The sequence below is a fragment of the Sinohyriopsis cumingii genome, chromosome 17, assembly GCF_028554795.1.
Source record: "Sinohyriopsis cumingii isolate HCF-2022 chromosome 17, ASM2855479v2, whole genome shotgun sequence".
In the NCBI taxonomy this organism is placed as follows: Eukaryota; Metazoa; Mollusca; class Bivalvia; order Unionida; family Unionidae; genus Sinohyriopsis; species Sinohyriopsis cumingii.
The window spans coordinates 12,391,229-12,414,942 of record NC_142977.1 but is presented as its reverse complement, the minus strand read 5'-3'; the positions used below and the strand labels follow the sequence as shown (position 1 = coordinate 12,414,942).

General features: G+C 34.4%; 1 protein-coding gene across 1 annotated transcript; it reads right to left on the bottom strand.

Annotated features, from left to right (window-relative positions):
- Positions 1-1,707: 1,707 nt before the first annotated feature.
- LOC149777762 (L-xylulose reductase-like) lies at positions 1,708-22,747 on the bottom strand. The gene is made up of 7 exons (XM_089938806.1): positions 22,604-22,747; positions 12,865-12,962; positions 10,579-10,733; positions 9,735-9,777; positions 8,955-9,119; positions 4,225-4,345; positions 1,708-3,153 (listed from the first exon to the last, which is right to left on the bottom strand). The coding sequence occupies exons 1-7, from the start codon at positions 22,653-22,655 to the stop codon at positions 3,050-3,052; spliced, it is 738 nt and encodes a 245-aa protein (XP_089794932.1). The 5' UTR covers positions 22,656-22,747; the 3' UTR covers positions 1,708-3,049.
- Positions 22,748-23,714: the final 967 nt, after the last annotated feature.

The following is a 23,714-nucleotide window of genomic DNA, read 5'->3' as shown; positions in this document are numbered from 1 at the left end:
TAAATTGTAAATCTAACATTGCCTTTTATGATAGAATGTGACTTACATGCTCGGGTAGAGCAGAAAGTATATTTAATTCAATAAACTTTAGTATTATGGTTTATGGAAACGAAATTGGTACTGTGATTCCAGTTAACCTGCCCCTGCTACCAATCCTTGCTAGCTTCGAGTGCCGAGGGCCATATTCATTCTCAATATATTCCTGCTTGATTTTAAATTTATTATTCATTATGTATATTTGTTATTTTGTAATGCTTGGTTTACAAGTATCATCTGTTTTTATATACACCTTCATAACTCTGTTAGTATATATTTTATTAGTTCCTGTGGGTGCACCGTTACCATCTTACCGTTTTTAATTTCAACCATTTGTTCTTTTATATCGCTGGTCGATATAGAACCTTTTATAAGTTTTAAAAGATTATACAAGTAACACTTTGTTTGGCGCTAAATAGCCTAAGAGTGCTGATGCGCCGTTAAAAAACAAACAATCAATCAATCATCAGTTCCTGTGGGTAATTCTTTTCTTGGTAAATTATCGTGTTTTTTGGTTTGTAAATTGGGTACAAATTTTTCACAAAAATTAGAATAATGTACGTTCCATGCACAGGTAACCTACATTATACTCATATAATGATATTAAATAACATTGATTCATCAATAGAATAAATGTATCCCGTGGGTTCTAATTGATAATAATAATGTATTTCCAGTTCCACGGCTGTCTTCGACTGATCAAGGAATTACCTGACATAGCCCTCAACTTCAGTCCAATGAAGTATCCGTCGAGAGACTCGTCGTCCCTTACACTCTACGATACTGGGTTCCTGGTTTCTTACGAAAGTAATGTCCCTTTCTTATTTCTAGTGCTATAAAACTTACAACAGAGATTCCTGAATCTTACGCAAGTAATATCTCAATTTTATGAGTCTTAAAATATATAGCTATCAATGTTCCCTAGTTCCATTTTCTTTTAAATCTAGCAAGTGATGTGAAGTTTCTGTAATAAGACTGAAATCAGCGTTTGGTCGAAATTCCAGGTTTGCATTTCTAATCTCGTTTAATGCGAAGTAGATAATTAGCAATTTATTCAATTATCTTTTCTTTGGAGACATTTCTGGAGATACATTTATTAGGATACCTTCTTGGGAGTTTTTGCAGAATCTGCATTTCTGAATCTGTTCTCAACATGCAAATGTACTTTGGACTGGAGATGTTTTTATCTTTCTTGGGATTCTGACAAGGTTATTGACATTATCATTTTAAAAGCCAAGACTTGAATTTGCACAGGTTTCTGATATTATTCAATCCGTTGGGATAGATCCCTTATTAGATTTTATCGTAGGTAATCTACATCTTATGACCAGAGGGTACATACCCATGAGTATACATAGCATTTAGCTCAAGTGTAAAGACTGAGTGATGGATAAATGGATGAATGAAGCTCTGCTATTTTACATGAATTGTACATCGGTTTTGACAATTATATTTTCAACAAGCATCAAACGCTAAAGTAAAATGGCATCTTTGCACAAGCTCTTTTTTTGAAAGAAAAATAAACATTTAATATCTAGTGAAAACAGATCTATGAATAAATGTCTTAGTTGATACAATCTACTAGAATTCAATAATTACAAAATAGAATATAAGCATACATTGTGTACGCTTGAGGTATTTTAAGGATATGTCTTTAGAAAGAACAAACAATTTTACTTCAACATCAGCAAGTTTAATATTCATGCTGAAAAAGGGTTAAGTATCATTCATTCTCAAGGCATGCTTATGCTGAAATGTATGTATAGAATATTGTTCATCTGTGTACATGTTTCCCAGTATAGTCACACATAGTTATTCGATATGTATGAATGAGTGTGACGATACCTGATTATGTGCATGGTCTTGCATCCTTTTTAACATTGTCAATTAGAAAAACTGAGGACCACATGGCAGATGGATCAGTCATGACCAAATGTGTTATCCTCATTAACGAAAGTTATTATCATAATTATTATTATTATTTATTATTATTATTATTATTATTATAAGGTTCCACCCTGTCAAGTTACACTAAAGTCCCATCCCTACAAAAATGAATCAACAAGAATTTTCTTTATCCTCAATGTCTCAATATCATTCACTATAAGCGAATATGATCTACATACATTTCTGTCAATTGCAATTTGAAACAGACTATATCCAATGAACTTCAAGTCAGTGTGAATATGGAAACAGACTGTATCCAATGAACTTCAATTCAGTGTGAATATGAAAACAGACTATAAACAATAAACTCCAATTCAGTGTGAATATGGAAATAGACTATATCCAATGAACTCCAATTCAATGTAAATATGGAAACAGACTATATCCAATGAACTTCAATTCAATGTAAATGTGGAAACAGACTATATCCAATGAACTCCAATTCAATGTAAATATGGAAACAGACTATATCCAATGAACTTCAATTCAATGTAAATGTGGAAACAGACTATATCCAATGAACTCCAATTTAGTGTGAATATGGAAACAGACTATATCCAATGAACTTGAATTCAGTGTGAATATGGAAACAGACTATATCCAATGAACTTCAGTTCAGTGTGAATATGGAAACAGACTGTATCCAATGAACTTCAAGTCAGTGTAAATATGGAAACAGACTGTATCCAATGAACTTCAGTTTAATGTGAATATGGAAATAGACTATATCTAATGAACACCAGTTCAATATGAATATGCAAAACTATCTGTATCTATTAATTTTCATTTCAGTGAATATCGATTCTTTTTGTGTCTACATACATTCATTGCAACACACGTTCTTTTCCTCTGTAAAATTACTTTCGTTTTAACAAACCTAAATAGTCCTATAGAATCAGTTAACCTAAATACTCTACAATGCAGTATATTAGTATCTGACTCTTTCTTTTGGTTTTGGTCAAGTTTAATTTCTTCTGGCTTTGGTCCCCTTACATTTCAGTTGGAGTTGGTCTGGTTCGGTTTCTAATGGATGTTGTCTCCTTACTGGTGTTTAGTCAATGTAGGCTCAGTTTGCTTCGAAGCCTCCTTCTACCGGTAATGCAATGCCGTTAAGACTGGAAGCTTTGTCACTTAAAAGGAACACAACTGCGTTGACAACATCCTCTACATCTAAATAATAAAAATGATAGTATGTGTGACTTACAACACATTGATTCATTCATTAATATTCTCTCTCTCTCTCTCTCTCTCTGGATAAAATGATGTACAAATGAACGGCTGTAATTGAATCACCACAAAATATTCATATTTATTGTCCTATACGGAAAATAATCCCTGTGGAAACGTCAAAATTACTAAAACAGTATTATGTTCATTATATACATGACTTTGAGATGATACAGTTATATTCCCACCTTTCCTTCGTCCTACGTATTCATATTTGCACGTTTCAAGTTTTCATTAGTAAACAGGAAGCGTGAGCATTAGAACATTACCAAAAGCTTTCAAACTAATTATTTATTCCATACCAAATGGATACAAAAATTGTGAATCTTGATAAATCAGATGGAATTATTTCCCATCATCAGAATTGATGGCAATTCCAACATTCTGTTGTATTTCACTTTTGACTGAGAAGATTAAGATACACAAGAGAAAACGAATGGCAGACCTCTCTCTCTCTCTCTCTCTCTCTCTCTCTCTCTCTCTCTCTCTATATATATATATATATATATATATATATATATATATATATATATATATATATATATACGCTTCACATAACTCCTCATAACTGTGGTGGATGGAACTTTCACGACTCAAAGTTTTAGCGTCTATTCAACAACTGACCTCCACGAATGAGCAACCAACATAGCAAACCAAAGTAGTCGGTTTCCAAGTTGCTACACTCTTTCCGAATTCAGAATTGGGTTATTGCTACAAATATTCAACTAGTGATACTTTTTAAAGAAGGATTTTATTGAGTGGGAAATATTTATAGGCACTTATTTTGCACTGGAATCAACGATTACTTACAGTGTGTTCATGTTGATGAGATGCAATCACGTAAAATATCCAGGTTTTTTATAAGCGATAACAAAATAAATACAGTTCGAAGTTATTATAAAAGTTAAAATTTAGCCAATATGACGCTTTATAGATGATAATAAAATAGCTGTTTTTGTTGATGCATAATACTTTGTTTGAATTTTATTCTGCGACAATCAAATGTATACTTGCCTGGGAATCTGTTGAGTGGAATCCTGGAAAGGTAATATTCCCCTGTCCCAGGACAGGCGGCGGCCCAATTTGCCATATCTGTCGATTGAACAATATGGGGGTGGACAGAATTGACACGAATCTAAAGACGAAAATAACAAATACAATTTTAATTCGAGGTTGCCTAAGTCTCTCTCTCTCTCTCTCTCATGTAAATGGAATATCTTGTGTATAGTACAACCCAACTGTCTAATATACAAAAAATATTCATATATAACCAAACATAACTCCGTTTCCAATCTATCCTTGACTATACTTTTTATCAACCTACAAACCAAAGTCCGTCTCCAACCTATTCATGCCTATACTATGCAGATATAAAAAAAAACATAACTATTCATATATATCATTTATAACTCCGCCTCTCATATATTCATGTTTATACTATTCAGATATTCAATACATAACTCCGCCTCCAATATACTAAGCTATATTTTTACAGTCATTAAAAGACTTTAAACGTCTTGCAAAATAACTGCACTGTGCTTAAGTTAATGGCTTGGGTAGTTGTATGATTTCTTGTGGAAGTTGTTTTCAGTCTGTAATGGTTGAAGAGATGAAACTGTTTAGAACAACATACATGTGCCGAAACCCGCTTGACATGACGTCGGCTGTACACACATATGCAGGCCTTATGGACTTAAACTAAGCAACAAAAGTAACAAAACCAACAAGTGTAATACAATTCAACAAATAATTTATTTCCGATAATACAAAGTGCAATTTAAAAGGAACTTACAATATTGTGAACTAAACCACAAACAATCTTAAAAGATACATCACAAGCCTAATGCATGTAACGATGTAATGTCCTGCATGGCGAGCGGAATGAATTAGTCTTGTATGTGTTGATGTGTCAATAGTCTTAAATGTGCCGATATAGCATTAGTGTTGATGTATCACAATAATATAATCCAAGCTATCATTGAATGAGTCATCAATAATCTCAAAGCAGTGTTTTCACCAAAAATATCTGAGCACTTTATAATTCAATTAATAATTTTAAATGAGCATTTCCTCCAGAACACGGCAAAAAATACTTGTACGACTTAAATCATATATGAAGACTGAATAATACTACATATATAACATTTTCAGAAAAATACTTGAATAATCTGAATGAAAATTACCCCAAACTGTAAACATGTTTCTTTCTAGAATCTTCTAAGGTCGAGCTCAAGCCGAAGTAAATATCCTATTTGCAACTTACAAGCAAGACAAATGCAGGTGCGAGTCGAAACTTTATCCTCAGTCATGGACAAATGTCAAGCACACAAAATAAATTGAATATACATAGCATATACGATTCCTTTAGAAATTAGTAATTAAACTTCTTACTTTAAATGTAAGTTCGTAAGTTCTTGGATAATGATTAGCTTTTGGCCGACCATTTATTGTATTCAGACTTATATTCAAGTTTTATTGTATACTCATATTTTCCTCTTTTTTTGTTTGAAATAAATGATCTCATCCTCTTTTATTGTATTTCATCTTTTGGGGTAAAACTTTTAAGTAGAATAACTGGATTTTACTGAGGTATATACGTTTGTAGTCTACACATTTGTATGAGGGCCATACATATAAGGACCATATGGGAGACGGAGATCATACATAAGATGAGGACCATGTGGGAGATGGGGACCATGTTGGACATGAGGACCATGTGGGAGATGGGGACCATATGTCACATAATGACCATATGGGATATAAAGCCTTACTTGTGTTCATGCGTTGTAAAGTATCATAAATGCAAAACAAAACCGTTTGAAGTTATACGATATCTGCAATCCAAAATGAACAGAAACACTCTACTAGCATAGTTTCGTAACGAGGATATGGGTCAAGTGATCTTTACATTATTTAGTCCGGCAGGTATATTCTTTTGCATGAGTTTGCTAAGGTCAAATCTTCAACAAGTAATTGGTTACTACCTTTTTGTGCAATAATATAAATGCACACGATATTCATCCCCCAGGAACCTAGTGAACATTCGTCTACTATTTCAATTACCAAAGTGTTGAAAGGTTGTGTTCATACAGATTGCTTCATCTTGATCATCAAGTTTAAGAGAAGAAACGTTCCATCAGCTCAGTTTCATACTTGAGATTACAAGGCTCTGATTCGCTATTGTGGGACAGTATTATTTTGTTTTTTCTTCATCACCCAAGTCTTGGATTCTTCTATGAACATGTACTGACTTGCTTTGAGGATTGTTTCCCTATAATGATCAAAAGGAAAAAAGGCTTTTGTGAACACTATCGCTTTCCAATTTATTTAGCACATAAATGTAGCATGGGTCGTTGGCAAAATCAAAATTGACTAAATAATGTTAAATCTAGTTTTACTCCATAACATTGTGAACCTTGTAAATAAGTTCATATTTAATGATTTTCAGTTGTATATCGGGATGAAGGGATCTGTCCTAATCCTCCCTCTTCATTAATCTTTCAGAGGTTGAGTTAAATATCTGATCACAATCAGAAATTGTGGTATAAGACAACGCTCAAATACTTGTCAGACAACATTCAACCAATTAGATGTTAACTAGTTAATAGTATGTGGGGTGTAGAATAGTAATATAAAGTTGGTGCTCGATAGTACTCAAAGAATGAGTTCTGGATAATAATCAAAACATGGTCTTGAAGAATAAAAGAAACGAGGTGGTATTTAATAGTTCTCAAATAATGAGTGTTGGATAGTACTGAACAAGTCGGTGTTGAATAGTACTCTAAAATAAGTGATGCAGATTATTTAAAAATTTCCAGTATGTGGCCAGATAGTCAAAATGTTTTAAACAGATGCTTAGGTCCATATGTCTACACCCAGGAGCCCCCATCATGTTAACCCTAAGGATGTTTGTAACATTACCATTCCCATATGAGGCCAGCCAAGCTCCCATATCATCCTCCGTCGTCATGTTCATTCTTTTGACGAGCTCAAGTGCAACATATTACTACTAAATTTCACAAACCATTGTACAAATCTCAACTCATGGCGGCCCTTTTGTGTTTTTTCTTTTGTTTTTGGTGGGGGTTTTTTAGGGAGGGGTTGTATTTGCTTTTATGGCTTTGTCTATAGATATTTCTTAATATGTATAATTTATGTATAATACATGCGTTTCTATTCTAAGGGTTTGAAAACTGTTTTTTAATATATATTTAGATTCATCAATTTGCGTTTTCTTTGATGGTTAGCATACATTTCCAATACATTGCCTTATTGCAGTGTTTTGACAGTGAAAATATATTTCAACTCCCATTCGCTTTAATGTACAAAGTAGTTTTCCGTCTAGGTTGTTATGCTTATTTATGTCATTTATATGGTTTGATTTATTGTGTTGAATTGTCCTTAATATGGTATGAAGTATTGTAATTATTTTATTTGTATACAATTATGTGGTGTGACGTGTGTACTAGTTATTCATGTGGTCTGACGAATTGTGTTCAATCGTCATTTATGTGGTCTGACGAATTGTATTCAATTGTCATTTATGTGGTCTGACGAATTGTATTCAATTGTCATTTATGTGGTCTGACGAATTGTATTCAATCATCATGTATGTAGTCTGACGAATTGTATTCAATTGTCATTTATGTAGTCTGACGAACTGTATTCAATCATCATTTATGTGGTCTGAGGAATTGTATTCAATTGTCATTTATGTAGTCTGACGAATTGTATTAAATCATCATTTCTGTGGTCTGATGAATTGTATTCAATTGTCATTTATGTAGTCTGACGAATTGTATTCAATCATCATTTATGTGGTCTGACGAATTGTATTCAATTGTCATTTATGTGGTCCAAAGTATTCTATTCAATTATGTTATTTGTGCAGTTGACGTATTGTATTTCATTATCTGATTTATGTTATCTGACATCGTGTTTATTTATGTCATTTATGTAGTCTGACGTGTTGTATTTAATTAAGTCATGTACGTATTCTGTTGTTGTTGTTGTGGGGTTTAACGCCATTTCTCAGCACACGATAGGCTATGCATGGCGGCCAGTACCAATGGTGGAGGAAGAACCCGGGAAAACCCCTGAAAGAACCACCGACCCACGAGAAGCTACTGGCAAGTTTTCTCACATACCCACATTGGCCGAATCCTAGACTCGAACCCACGCAGGCAGAGGTGAGATGGCAGTGATCCGTAACGGAGAGCGCTTTAGACCACTCGGCCACTCGGGGCCCCGTACGTATTCTGACCAATTCAATTAATACATGTATATGGTCTGATGTATTGTATGTATTGTATTTAATTACGTCCATTATATTGTCTGAAGTATTTTCTTTAATTAAACTGGAACCGAAAAAATAATTTCTAGTGTAGCATTATCTGATACTTTTGACGAAATTGTATCCTGGCTATCAGTATTGAATGAGACACGAAACTTATGTTCAAAAACAGCGAAATAAAATCAAGTCAACGTTCTAATAACTATCCACTGATATGGTGTGGAAATAAAAAGAAAGAAAGACAAAAGTTTCAGCAACGAAGAATTGAAGAAGCAAAAACATAAGAAAGAAACTTAACTCGAAAACTGAGTAACAAAGAAATTAATTAATTGAACAAAAATGTGTACAAATAACTTCACAAATATAAGCAATGAAGCTCGCCCTTCTTAGAAAATATTCCGGTAAAACTATAAATAATACAATTTTTTTAAAATAATTAATAAATGATGACCTTTTGTGGCCCTAGCTCAGTAGCCATAACTTGAGTCAAACTGTCGATGGCTCCTTTGGAAGAGCAATAAGACGCCATGTTCTTAACGGCTACCCTGGAAGCAACACTGGACACGTTGACAATAGCACCTCCATTTCCTCTTTCCACCATGCCTCGGGCCACAATCTACAACATTAAAGAGAAGTTGATGGATAGCAACCATCCATGACTGCATGATATAAGTTGGAATGAGTCACACAAATAAACTGTTAGGTCCCAATAACCATTGTCTGACAATGTAGACTGAAAGTTCCTTGTTTAGTTGCCAGTGCGAAAACGTGTAAGTTATGGTTAGCTCTCTTACATGTGTTCCCTACATGTATTAATTAGTTTGTGATTGATAGGGATTAGTTTGCCATTTGCATGTAGTTACTCTTCTCTTTCCGAAAACCATATTGGTATCATCCAACTCTGGAAATACGGGCAGTCAACAAGAAATTTAATGTAAATATTTGCATAATGTTGTGTTTTTAAAGATTTAATCAGTATTCATAATCTTCAGAAAGTAAATCCAAATGCTGTTTAAGCTATTATAGGGGTGCTGCTATATGATTTCAGCTCTTCATTTTGCTAAAGAAAAATAGAATTTAGATTAAATCATGTTGTAAAGGAGGTCAACTACTAACGCATATAGAATATATTTTTTAAAACAAATTCTTTTATACAGCAACACCTTCCCAAAAATCAATGACAATTTAGAAAAATTATGAATGAATACCTCGGAGAACATGTATATATTACCTGTGAAACGTTGAAGATAGCCTTGAAATTGACATCAAGAACTCTGGAAGAGATTAAAAACCAGTGATTACACTTGAATATATATATATATATATATATAAATATATATATATATATATATATATATATATATATATATATATATATATATATATATATATATATATATATATATATATATATATATATATATATATATGGACCTCAAGACAGGCCGGAAGTTCTTAAATGTCCAAAGATTACAAATATTTTCTTCTCGAATCACGTAATGACACACGTCAAGAAACTTTAATTGCACACTTGACACTTGCATGTTTTTCCTGTTCCATAATTGTATGGCGTATTAATGAGCCTTTTCGAGGCAATGTTTCACGCAACGCACAGCGAAATATGACCCATACGTCTAATGCCAAGAATTAATCCTATAACAAATTACTAAATACCTTCAAAAGATCAACTCACCTTAATCAGTAAAATCTTTATTTAAAAAAGCCATAAATCGGAGACTACGTTGATTGTCGCGTTCTTTCAAGTAAACTATGAAATGCCTGACAAAAACAAAAACAGATTCTCTGAAGAAAAAGCAAGGGTATTCCATTGCGTTCTCCTGCTTGATAAACGTATATAAATCGACATGAAAAAACAATAAAACGTCAACAAAGAAACTATTTTTCTATTTAACTCTGATCATTGTTACGTAATGAAAAGAAAACGTACGAGTAATACAGATGGACTGAATATGCATGTACAGGCAAAACAGAATGATGGGAAAATAGACTAGCAGAAGGGGATTTATAACAGAGAAAGTCAGAATAAAAGAATAACAGACAGGAATAATTATTACTTGTCAAGGTCGTCTTTTGCAGTTTCTAGGAAAGGAGACATGATAAGGATTCCGGCATTATTCACCAATAGGTCGATCTTTCCGACGTTTTCCAGTGCATGTCTTGTGGCTGTCCAGTCAGCAAGATCCACCATGACTGTCTGGATACCAGGCACCTATATTCGTTACGGTCATATAACGTTATTTCAAAGCAAGATTTGCAATTAAACGGATTTCTGTATAGCTGTCTGTATGCATGTACGTAAGTATGTATGTATGTATTATGTATGTATGTATGGATGGATGGATGGATGGATGAATATATTTACTGATCATAATTCTCTTCGGTCAGAGTGATATCATTCTCCGTCGCCAAAGTTATGGGGCACTGTAAACATATTTTTCTTTTTAAACAGCATCGTGTGGAAATTAAATTCAGTTTACAGCGATCTGGCTCCTTCACCTAGTAGAGACTTGATCATACAATGGAACTCTTTATCATTTTTAAAATTCAGATTATACCTTTTGATTGACACTATGTACCTTTTGATCGACACTAAATACCTTTTGATTGACACTATATACCTTTTGATTGACACTATATACCTTTTGATTGACACTAAATACCTTTTGATTGACACTATACGGCTAATATTGGACTGACATATTATGACACTACATACCTATCTAATGTGACAGGGTATGAAAGACATGCAATTAAGCAAGAACATTGTTTCATATCTTATCAATTTAGAGGCAATGATGTGATCAAAATATTGTTGCTTTAAATTTTAATTTTGTTTTAAAAAAGCATTGGTCTCAGAATCTGTTTCATTGTCCAGCCCAGAAGATGTATCTTACTGGATGAATGTCGTTAACTCTCCAGTGACAACTAGCATGGTTCATAAATTGATTACTACCTTGATTAAACACTACAGGTGAGGCATGACATGGAATACATACATCAATAAGATCGACTTACATAACTTCGTTTCTCATTCAGATGAAAAATGCATACTTAACCTGTACCGCTCCGGTGGCCTAGTGGTTAGAGCATCCGCCTCGGACGCGGTAGGTTGTGGGTTCGAACCCCTGCTGAGTCATATCAAAGACTTACAAACATGGTACTAACAGCTGCCTCGTTAGACGCTCAGCATTAAGAGGTTAGTGTTAGGACTGGTTGGCCAGGTGTCAGGATAACGTGCTACATGTCTGCAGCATGATGCCTCAGTGCGAGACGTCACTATAAACTGTCACACTGCAGACATCGTAGCGATATGACTGGAAAATTGTTAAAGCCACGTTAAAAATCCTAATCACACACACACACACACACACACACACACCTAACCTGTTGAAGGTAACATATTACAATATAAAATATATAGCCATTAATATGTTGATTTTACTATTGAATAAATGTATGAATTCCTGCTGTCAATTGCATGGGTCTGAAGAGTTTTCTGGGTAGGATTATAAGAATGCACATAGCAACAATAAATTAGCATGACAACACAGATAATTAATCCATGTCAGTAAAGCATAACATATAGGTTGGTGTCCTTCTTTGATTTTAAAGATGTAATAAAAACAGGGATTCATTCAATTATCAATTTTGGTGATTGAAATATAATAGGGGTTCCACACCACTTTTCAGTACATGATTGGCTTTGCATGGTGGCATGGTGGCCAATATATTGGGTGAGAGAAGGGTATGGGAAGGTTCAGAGAGAGCCCATAACCCAAGATAAGCCACTGGCAAGCTTTCTTACATACCCACGTAGGCCGAGCTGATCATAGAATAAAAGCAGACATAGGTCAGGCGTGACAATCATTTATGTAATCGAGCGCCTTCGATTACTCGGCCACCCGGGCCACTGAAATACCGATCAAGCGTTGAAACTGTATTTAGGCAGGAAATATCATCATGAGCTTGTTGTATTGCTGGTTTTACTTTCTTAAATGTGAACCATATCACTCTGTATTTTTCACAACGGTCTTACGCTAGTATACCTACTACGTTGGCAAGATATTTTCCCCCTTTCGTGTTACTACCACGCAAATATCAAGGGGAGGTAACGCATTCTATAAATTTAGTAAGTGTAATGTTTTTAACCTTAACAAAACTTAAACTATGCAATATAATTAGTCTTCCAAGTATGGAATATTAAAAGTTATGATTAAACTCTGATCTCTATAGTTGACCCTAAACAGCGAACACAGAGCAAGTTATGTTTACCTCTGAGATATGGATAAATATAGGATATATACGGTACACTCACCCAACCTCAACCCCCTTCTTCCTACCTCATTTTTCAGGCTCTCCAGATTTTCCGGCGTCTTGCTCAGTGCCACGCACTCTGCCCCGCATTCTGCCAGTTTTTTGATGATCCCACGGCCTATCCCTATAATGTACGGTGATTATTCAATAGAATACTGTCTGTATCCTATACAATGATGGACTGGGATAAATATTTGGACCAATTTGCCCGCCATAATGACAGTTGCACTCTTATAACCTGCCAGTGTTCAAACTGAACTCCAGCAGATTTCGGTACTTTGTCAGTGCTAAAATATTTTGGAAGCACAAAGTATGACACTGAATGTGGTCCAGTATTCTCAGTTTGAAAACAAATCAAATTCTAATTCAAGCTGAAAACCTCCAAAAATAGACATATCTAGTACATGAAATTATGGAATATTAGCAAACATAGAAAAAATTAAACCATGTGAAAATCCTTTAATTCAAGCAATATTCATGTTGCGGAATGTCCAAATTTTGGAGAATCCATTCTCTCGAGATCATGTTTTATTCCGAAATATAATGAAAGCTAGACTGCAACTAAATACTTTGATGTATCCGCCGTCTTAGGAGTTCGCAAGTCAGGTATTTAGTCATCCGGTTTTACTGAATCTAAATAAATCGAGATCTTAGACGGAAATCTACTGCTTGATAAGTAGACGTCGATTATAATCAGATTGGTAAGTGTCCATCATAGAAATAGACATAGATAATAATCAGATTGGTAAGTGTGCATCATAGAAATAGACATAGATAATAATCAGATTGGTAAGTGTGCATCATAGAAATAGACATAGATAATAATCAGATTGGTAAGTGTCCATCATAGAAATAGACATAGATAATAATCAGATTGGTAAGTGTGCATCATAGAAATAGACATAGATAATAATCAGATTGGTAAGTGTCCATCATAGAAATAGACATAGATAATAATCAGATTGGTAAGTGTCCATCATAGAAATAGACATAGATAATAATCAGATTGGTAAGTGTCCATCATAGAAATAGACATAGATAATAATCAGATTGGTAAGTGTCCATCATAGAAATAGACATAGATAATAATCAGATTGGTAAGTGTCCATCATAGAAATAGACATAGATAATAATCAGATTGGTAAGTGTCCATCATAGAAATAGACATAGATAATAATCAGATTGGTAAGTGTCCATCATAGAAATAGACATAGATAATAACCAGATTGGTAAGTGTCCATCATAGAAATAGACATAGATAATAACCAGATTGGTAAGTGTCCATCATAGAAATAGACATAGATAATAATCAGATTGGTAAGTGTCCATCATAGAAATAGACATAGATAATAATCAGATTGGTAAGTGTCCATCATAGAAATAGACATAGATAATAATCAGATTGGTAAGTGTCCATCATAGAAATAGACATAGATAATAATCAGATTGGTAAGTGTCCATCATAGAAACAGACATAGATAATAACCAGATTGGTAAGTGTGCATCATAGAAACAGACATAGATAATAATCAGATTGGTAAGTGTCCATCATAGAAACAGACATAGATAATAATCAGATTGGTAAGTGTCCATCATAGAAACAGACATAGATAATAATCAGATTGGTAAGTGTCCATCATAGAAACAGACATAGATAATAATCAGATTGGTAAGTGTCCATCATAGAAACAGACATAGATAATAATCAGATTGGTAAGTGTCCATCATAGAAACAGACATAGATAATAATCAGATTGGTAAGTGTGCATCATAGAAACAGACATAGATAATAATCAGATTGGTAAGTGTCCAGCATAGAAATAGACATAGATAATAATCAGATTGGTAAGTGTCCAGCATAGAAATAGACATAGATTATAATCAGATTGGTAAGTGTCCAGCATAGAAATAGACATAGATAATAACCAGATTGGTAAGTGTCCAGCATAGAAATAGACATAGATAATAATCAGATTGGTAAGTGTCCATCATAGAAATAGACATAGATAATAATCAGATTGGTAAGTGTGCATCATAGAAATAGACATAGATAATAATCAGATTGGTAAGTGTGCATCATAGAAATAGACATAGATAATAATCAGATTGGTAAGTGTGCATCATAGAAATAGACATAGATAATAATCAGATTGGTAAGTGTGCATCATAGAAACAGACATAGATAATAATCAGATTGGTAAGTGTGCACCATAGAAATAGACATAGATAATAATCAGATTGGTAAGTGTCCATCATAGAAATAGACATAGATAATAACCAGATTGGCAAGTGTGCATCATAGAAATAGACATAGATAATAATCAGATTGGTAAGTGTCCATCATAGAAATAGACATAGATAATAATCAGATTGGTAAGTGTCCATCATAGAAATAGACATAGATAATAATCAGATTGGTAAGTGTCCATCATAGAAATAAACATAGATAATAATCAGATTGGTAAGTGTCCATCATAGAAACAGACATAGATAATAATCAGATTGGTAAGTGTCCATCATAGAAACAGACATAGATTATAATCAGATTGGTAAGTGTCCATCATAAAAATAGACATGGATTATAATCAGATGGGTAAGTGTCCATCATATAAATAGATATATTATAATCAGATTGGTAAGTGTCCATCATAGAAATAGACATATTATAGTCAGATTGGTAAGTGTCCATCATAGAAGTAGACATAGATAATAATCAGATTACTACGTGTGCATCATAGAAATAGACATAGATTATAATCAAATTGGTAAGTGTCTATCATAGAAATAGACATATATCATAATCAGATAGGTAAGTGTTCATCATAGAAATAGACATAGATAATAATCAGATTGGTAAGTGTGCATCATAGAAATAGACATAGATAATAATCAGATTGGTAAGTGTGCATCATAGAAATAGACATAGATAATAATCAGATTGGTAAGTGTCCATCATAGAAATAGACATAGATAATAATCAGATTGGTAAGTGTGCATCATAGAAGTAGACATATATAATAATCAGATTGGTAAGTGTCCATCATATAAATAGACATAGATTATAATCAGATTGGTAAGTGTCCATCATAGAAATATACATGGATTATAATCAGATGGGTAAGTGTCCATCATATAAATAGATATATTATAATCAGATTGGTAAGTGTCCATCATAGAAATAGACATATCATAATCAGATTGGTAAGTGTGCATCATAGAAATAGAAATAGAAAATACTCAGATTGGTAAGTGTCCATCATAGAAATAGACATAGATCATAATCAAATTGGTAAGTGTCCATCATATAAACAGATATAGATTATAATCAGATTGGTAAGTGTCCATCATATAAATAGAAATAGAAAATACTCAGATTGGTAAGTGTCCATCATAGAAATAGACATAGATCATAATCAAATTGGTAAGTGTCCATCATATAAATAGACATAGATAGCAATCAGATTGGTAAGTGTCCATCATAGAAATAGAAACAGATTATAATCTGATTGGTAAGTGTGCATCATAGAAGTAGACATATATAATAATCAGATTGGTAAGTGTCCATCATAGAAATAGACATAGATTATAATCAGATTGGTAAGTGTCCGTCATAGAAAGAGACATATATTATGATGAGATTGGTAAGTGTCTATCATGGAAATAGACATATGTAATAATTCGATTGGTAAGTGTTTCTCATGGAAGTAGACATAGATTATAGTCTGATTGGTAAGTATGCAAGACACAGATTATAATCTGATTGATAAGTGTCAATCATAGAATTAGACATAGTTAAAAAAAAGACTTTTGAGTATATATCATTTACCACGGTGTCGCCTGTTCTCCATATTCAAACCTGAGTTGTCCTTCTTAGTCATTCTGTCTATAAAGTGAGTTCTATGACTAGAAATGTTCGAACGTTTACGTTCTTGTGATTTATTCTAACTTTTGGTAGAAATTTTTCGATTACTTAGATGACATTTATTCAATTCTTGAAAGTGCTATTGCACCAAATGTTTGTGCAATAGGAGACTGTAATGCTAATACACTTTATAGATGAACTTCGCCAATTTCGTTTAGAAATATGGTTGTAATTACGGACGTAAAACGCACAGAAGCCTGATAGACAATTTCTACTTTTCTCAGTAACTCGAATAATAGTTTTTTGTATGGCTCATTTTATCGATACAACAGCGGTTCCTGACCTCATGACGTGACCCAAATTAGGACACAGGGTGGTCATCATTAGTTTTGTCTAGGGTCATCAAGTGCTTTATGAATGCTGAAAAGTTGACTGAGATGCTGTTAATGGCCAATTTAGAGTCAAATCAAAAACAAAGATTGTGCATCACTGCTCTACACAATCTTCTCATTCCGCTATAAGTGATATGATACTAATGCATGCCATTGTAGAGCCTGACCATAGTCCGATTTTAATGGCCTACTACCCCTTCTTGATTCATCCTCATGTGAAATCTTCAATACGAAATACATCATTTGAACAGGCATCTGTGCCAATAAAAACTAAATTATACTCAGATATCTGTATTTGTATTCAACAAGAAAGAGATCCCGTATTGAGTAGCGATTTGCAATGATCACGAATAAAGCAGTATGATATAAAGGCAACTTTATCCAGCTCTGCCCAATACTAGATGATATAACAGGACGGAACGACGTTGTCAAAGAACTATACATCCATGCACGAAATGCGATGCGCTTGTATATATATTTTGAAATCCAATAAGTCCGATGATGAAGATATGATGAGACATTAAATATTGTTTAAATTCCAATATGTTCAATGGTGATCTTATTGCTGTACAATATATCAAGTACCTATGTGGACACGCTTGTTTGAATGTGTAAAAAGAAAATTAGTTATTGGTTATAGCAATAGTCTTTGTTTTCCATTTAGCCGTCCAACCTCTGTCGTGCTTTCCATTAAGCCGTTCAACCTCTGTCATATTGATAAGCAGCAATAATGTATTTAGTTTTGATTATCTAAAGAGAACGTGTGGTTTCAATGATGGCAAGAATAGCAAATAGTAAGCATTTTATCTGCAAATCTATGTGGAAATGATGCTGGTTAAAATTTTAAGATTATAGACATATGGAAATAATTACAATTTAAATGTCTTCCGTGAATTTGTTTGTAACAATGACTTGCCTACTGTGCTGTTTCCATGTCTTTTTATTTGTATGTAAGACACCGATGTGTCATGTCTTTGTATTTGTACGTAAGACACCGATGTGTCATGTCTTTGTATTTGTACGTAAGACACCGATGTGTCATGTCTTTGTATTTGTACGTAAGACAACGATGTGTCATGTCTTTGTATTTGTACGTAAGACAACGATGTGTCATATCTTTGTATTTGTACATAAGACACCGATGTGTCATGTCTTTGTTTTTGTACGTAAGACACCGATGATCTTTTATCTTTATAATAATTTTTATATTTTACTTTAGAGGTATGGACCATGCTGTCTGAAATGAGGAATTTTTATATATTCGTATATTCCTATCTTATTACACTATATATTGTGACCATATGACTTCAAATGATCAGTGCATAAACTGTACCTTATAAATAACATAACGTATACAAGTACCTAGTTTACTGTATTGCAATTACAACCAAATAAAAATATTTACTCAGCAGCCACATAAACAAACAATGGTTGTAGGTTATAAATTTCATTAGAAAATGATAACAGGAACATGTCTAAATTATTTGACACAACCCCTGTACATGTACATGAAAACACATGTAAAAATGTATTCACACCATATTATTCATGTATTCACACATACTGCTCATGTATTCACCGCTCTGTTAAAAAAGGAGTAACCTCAACTTTACATATCAACATACTCAGGTGGGTAATTCAGACTTTCTCAATTTTAGGTGACATTTTGAACAATAAAACAATAAACTGCTTATTCAGGGTGTGGCTGATTAACTATTTATACCTATCTGTAAGTACGAAAACGTTTTCTATGTAGTCCTCGCAAGCAAAATCAATTACCATGTAAAGTCTGTCACGTTTGCTAAGCCCCAGCTATAAAGTCATGTATAAGCTATAATCTACCTGTCTTGTGAATGTTACCGCGGCCTTGTGTTTTGATCTCTAAATATTGACGCAGGGTTAGTGTTGAACTCATGCAGGTTTACCATGACTTGCCAGAGACCGGAACCTGCGTCGCTAAAGGCGACTGGTGGCATCACTTAACGAAGGCTTGCCGTTATCACACCTATATGTTAAATATTTGTTCAAAGATCAAAAGGTAAATCCACGGGGTAAACGGGGCGTGTTCTTATCCGTCCCCACGTTGACAGACAGCGAGAGGGACACTGTCCGCTAAGTTTAACTGGATCGGTCCACATTGATTTGCAATCAAACACTGAGATAGGGGACGTGATTAAAATTCAGACCCGAATGATACATTTCGAAGTCTTAAGAGTAAGTCAGTATTCCCTTGGAAGGACTGCAGATCAATAGGGTTTACTCAGATGAAGAAGACACTCGTGATCGGGCGGCAGAACTTAGAGGTAGATCCTAAGGAAAGACAAATATTCGAAAAGGTCAGGACGTTATTTACTCGATTTTGCAGAATATATTACGGCATCATAATTGTAATTATGTGTAGTATGTACACTTAATTACTAGGATCGTTCAGTATATAGAATTAACTTTGTAGTGTTGTATTTACATGCGTATTTGAGAAATGCGCTTGAACCTTACGTAGAGAACTATTAGACGCAAGGCGGAATTAAGTAAATTTTTAGCTAGCGGTCAGTATTAATTTTGTAATTCGCTATTAGGTTACTTCGTAGTAAGATTCATTTATTAATGGGTGCTCCCACCAGTTATTATGTACTTTTAAGAGAGTGTCGTATGTAAAGTGAAGTTGTTTGTATTTTAAACATGCACAGTAAAGAAAATGCTGACATACATCTATGGTGCTTTATGGTAATGTGGCTGACATTTCTTTGGATATTGTACTTTTAGAAATTGTACATGATGAAAGCACACTGCTAGCTAAAATGACGGGTCCCTTATGCTAAAAAAATCAGCCTGTATTAGTCTAAAGTACATTATCCGTAGCAGCTATTAAAATAAGAAAATGAAATTTGCCATACTAGACAATACCAACTTCTGAAAGTGCAACGAATGAATTACCAAATACATGAAATGGAAAAAGGTTATCGACTCGTTTTTTTAATACAATTTACCTCTAAAGTTCAGGAAGTGAAAATGACCAAATGGAGCTAGCACTTTTTTGAAAGGTGCATCTCTGGAGTAAGGCCAAGCTGTATACTTTATAACCCATATTACACGCAACAATCATACACCAAAATAAAGGGAATTAAAAGTTCTTTGAACTATACTCAGTATATTACAGTGCCCTATTTAAATAGCCAGTATAACCAGTGAGGAAAGTTGGGGAAATTCGCTTTATTTAAAATTCTACTCCTATGCAAAATACGAAACTTTATAGTGCCACCTAATGCACTATGTTAGAATTTACATATGCTTGAATTGTGAATTTGGAAACATGAAGATTGTAAGATTAGTTACGTATGCATACATCTGAGCATGAATATTTGAATATTTGCGTACGTTGTATGAGTTGTAAGGTAAAGAAATGCGTCTGATTATTGTGTTATTGTTTGGTATCACGGGATTAGGAATATAAAATGACTGCCTATGTGCGTCCACAGTGTTTAATCCGACCAATCAAAGACCGCTTTCTGACTCATTCGAGCAGATGACAGACTCAGTTTTTATCCTTTTACATCTTTGAGCAAAGAAATTCCTTCCAGCCAGATAGTTTTGTTTTAAACCTACATATTTGCCACCAATAAAATTTTGCAATATATTCCCAAGATTTTATAAGATTAATTTTGAGAAATTCCAAGATGACGAAATTAGACACTTGTTAGACAAGATGAAACATAAGACCTCAGGTGGCAGGGACCGGTTTCGTAAATTGGCCTCTGGCAAATTTCTTAACTTAAGGCTATGGTGTGACTGTTTCAGCTATTATTGTTTACTAATGAAAGATATGGATGTATATATATATGTAAACTAGGTATTTCGGGCTTGTGTTGTTCTTCAAACTGATGTCAGGCAATGACACCTTCCGTAGTTACTCTGCAGTGTGTTCATAGTGAAATACCAATAGTCGATTAGGAAGAACTAGACACCCATAGATGTAAACACATGGGTTTGGGGCAGGTCACCATCATCATCATCATCGTCATCATCATCATCATCATCATCATCATCGTCATCATCATCATATCATCAAATCCGTAATCCATGAGGTCGTTGGGGCACCACAACTGACTTTACAGCCAATTCTCGCCATCTTTCCCTGTTCTCCACTGCCCTTTGGTACTCTCCAAATCCCATGCCTGTCCACTTCTTAATGTTTTCTTTCCACCTCTTTTTCTGTCTGCCTCTTCTTCTGCACCATCGCAATGTGCCTTGCAAGACTGTTTTTGCCAGCCCAGATGATCTTGAGACATGACCGTACCACTTCAGTTTGCGTTTGTTTTTTTTTTTTACAGTGGTCAAGAGGTCTTCATAGAATCTTGTGGCTCGTTGGATCCTGCTGTAGACTTCTTCGTTGGTTACATGGTCATGTACGTGATGCCCAAGATATTGCGGTAGCATCTCATTTCGAATGTTTAAAACCTTCTTTGTAAACCTGATGTGAGCTTCCATGTTTCACACGCATGCATAAAGATGGAATGAAAATCGAGCACATTAGCCTATCCAAAAATATGGCCCTTTTTGACCTCACTTGTGCATTTTATTTTGTATGATTTTTTATACTAGGTCGGTGATTGCGGCATTAAAGTTGACCCCTGAGTGAACCAACGGTTCATTTATCTACCGGAACCGGAACCATCAAGCCTGCTGCAGCCCCCATTTATAAATTATCAATTAGACACGAAGCAGATATCCATTTAGACATCAATCATCCCTTCTCAAGAAAATGCAAATATTAAATGTTCATTGTTAATATTTTTGAATAAAAAGAAAACAGAATTTGTTTAATAGCAACTCAATATCATTCCACGTTCTATTTTCCCACAAGGGCCTCTCTCTCTAAATTCGTTATAGCCGCATATGCTATGCAATATGTAAAATGCACTCATGATTTTAAACACTGCGAAACTGGCAAATTTTTAGAGAGGCTCTGGAGGGGTAAAAGAACAAAGTGTGTCTGGCAAAATAACGTTTCTATTCATTCGACAGCTTTTGCATCGTGCAATGCATATTTCTATGGTAAAATAATACTCAATACTGGAGTGCAGAAAATACTATATGTCCGAAATAATACGTGTAAATCAGATTTCACATTTTTTTAAAGTCTGACATAACTTAGTTTAACTGCACACTAGAGCAAGCACTGTAATTGGTCACTAGAGCGAGCACAGTAACTGCACTCAAGCGTGCATTCATGTTGAGATACTGTGGAAATACGGTCACAGCCGTCCAGACTAAATGTACAATACATGTGGTATTTGATAGCAAAAATGAAACATCACAATTTTCCTAACAAAGAGAAACAAGTATTTCATTAATAGTTCTACCGTTCTTCCCCACCCCACCCCACCCCGTTCTCTTCTAGCCATCATAAAAATGCTGACTTTATATAAATACCTCTACCGGCCTACGATTACCAATAATTTAAATACCCCTACGGTCCCCAATTACAAATGCCGCCTGCCATTATATAAATACCTCTACCGGCTCCAGTCACCAATGCCCTCTTGCCATCAAATCGAATATTCATTCCTGTATCCTCGACAGTTTACACACTTGCAGCTACAAACCGCTCTCTGCTCAGATATAGTACGGCGGGATAAGTAATACGGTAAATCACAAGCACCGTCACGTGATCTCTTTATATGTATGATATGCGGACAGCTACTATAGCTGTTAAGGAGTATAGACAATTCTCACGTATAGTACGTAATAAGCGATAAGTTTTACATTATTAACTTTTAATGCTGTCATTTAAATATTCAGGGACTATCTGTTGTGCTGAAAATGGATTTGTAAGGCCAAAATCGGCATTTTTGTTGTTGTATTTTACTCACAACATATCACGACACTCATTATTTAACTACTGCAATGTAATGATCTTGCGTGAAGACTAAGCATAATGTAACGAGAATTACATTTTTCATATACATTGAACCTTGCGCAAAATGCACGTGGCAAACATCACTATGCCGTGTAATGGGGCTGCCATATTGGTATTTTCTTAGTCTACCCTGTCCCTTGAATGACAGTCATATTACACGCATACCCGTAACCCGAATATTCTCAAAGTTTTCATATTTGGAGTAGAGTTGAGGTCAGTGTTGATAATTGCAAAGAAAATTCTAAAACATTCCTGGTTTTCATTTTACTTCTTCTCTCTTCTTTAACCGCATGGCGGCTCCGGTGGCCTAAGTTGTTAGAGAGTCCTTCACGACTGGTGGAGGTCACGGGTTCCAGCCCTGGCCGAGCCAAACAAAAGACTTATCAAAAGGGTACTAAAAATCGCACTGCATTATAAGGTTAGTGTTAGAACTTGTAGGGTTGGTGTCAGGATAATGTAAAACTGGGTGGGACATGATGCTATACATTACTATAAACTACCACACTGTAGACATCGTAGCGACATGACGGAAAAATTGTTAAAGCTACTTTAAAAATCCAAATCGCACTTAAACTTTCACCGCATGTAGCTTTTTAAACATTAATCCGACTAAGTTTATATTTTTCGGTATCACCAGTCCTTTAGTCTTAATATCCGTCATTAAGGTAATGAAAAGTACTTACCTTTAGCTTCTTATAAACTTTA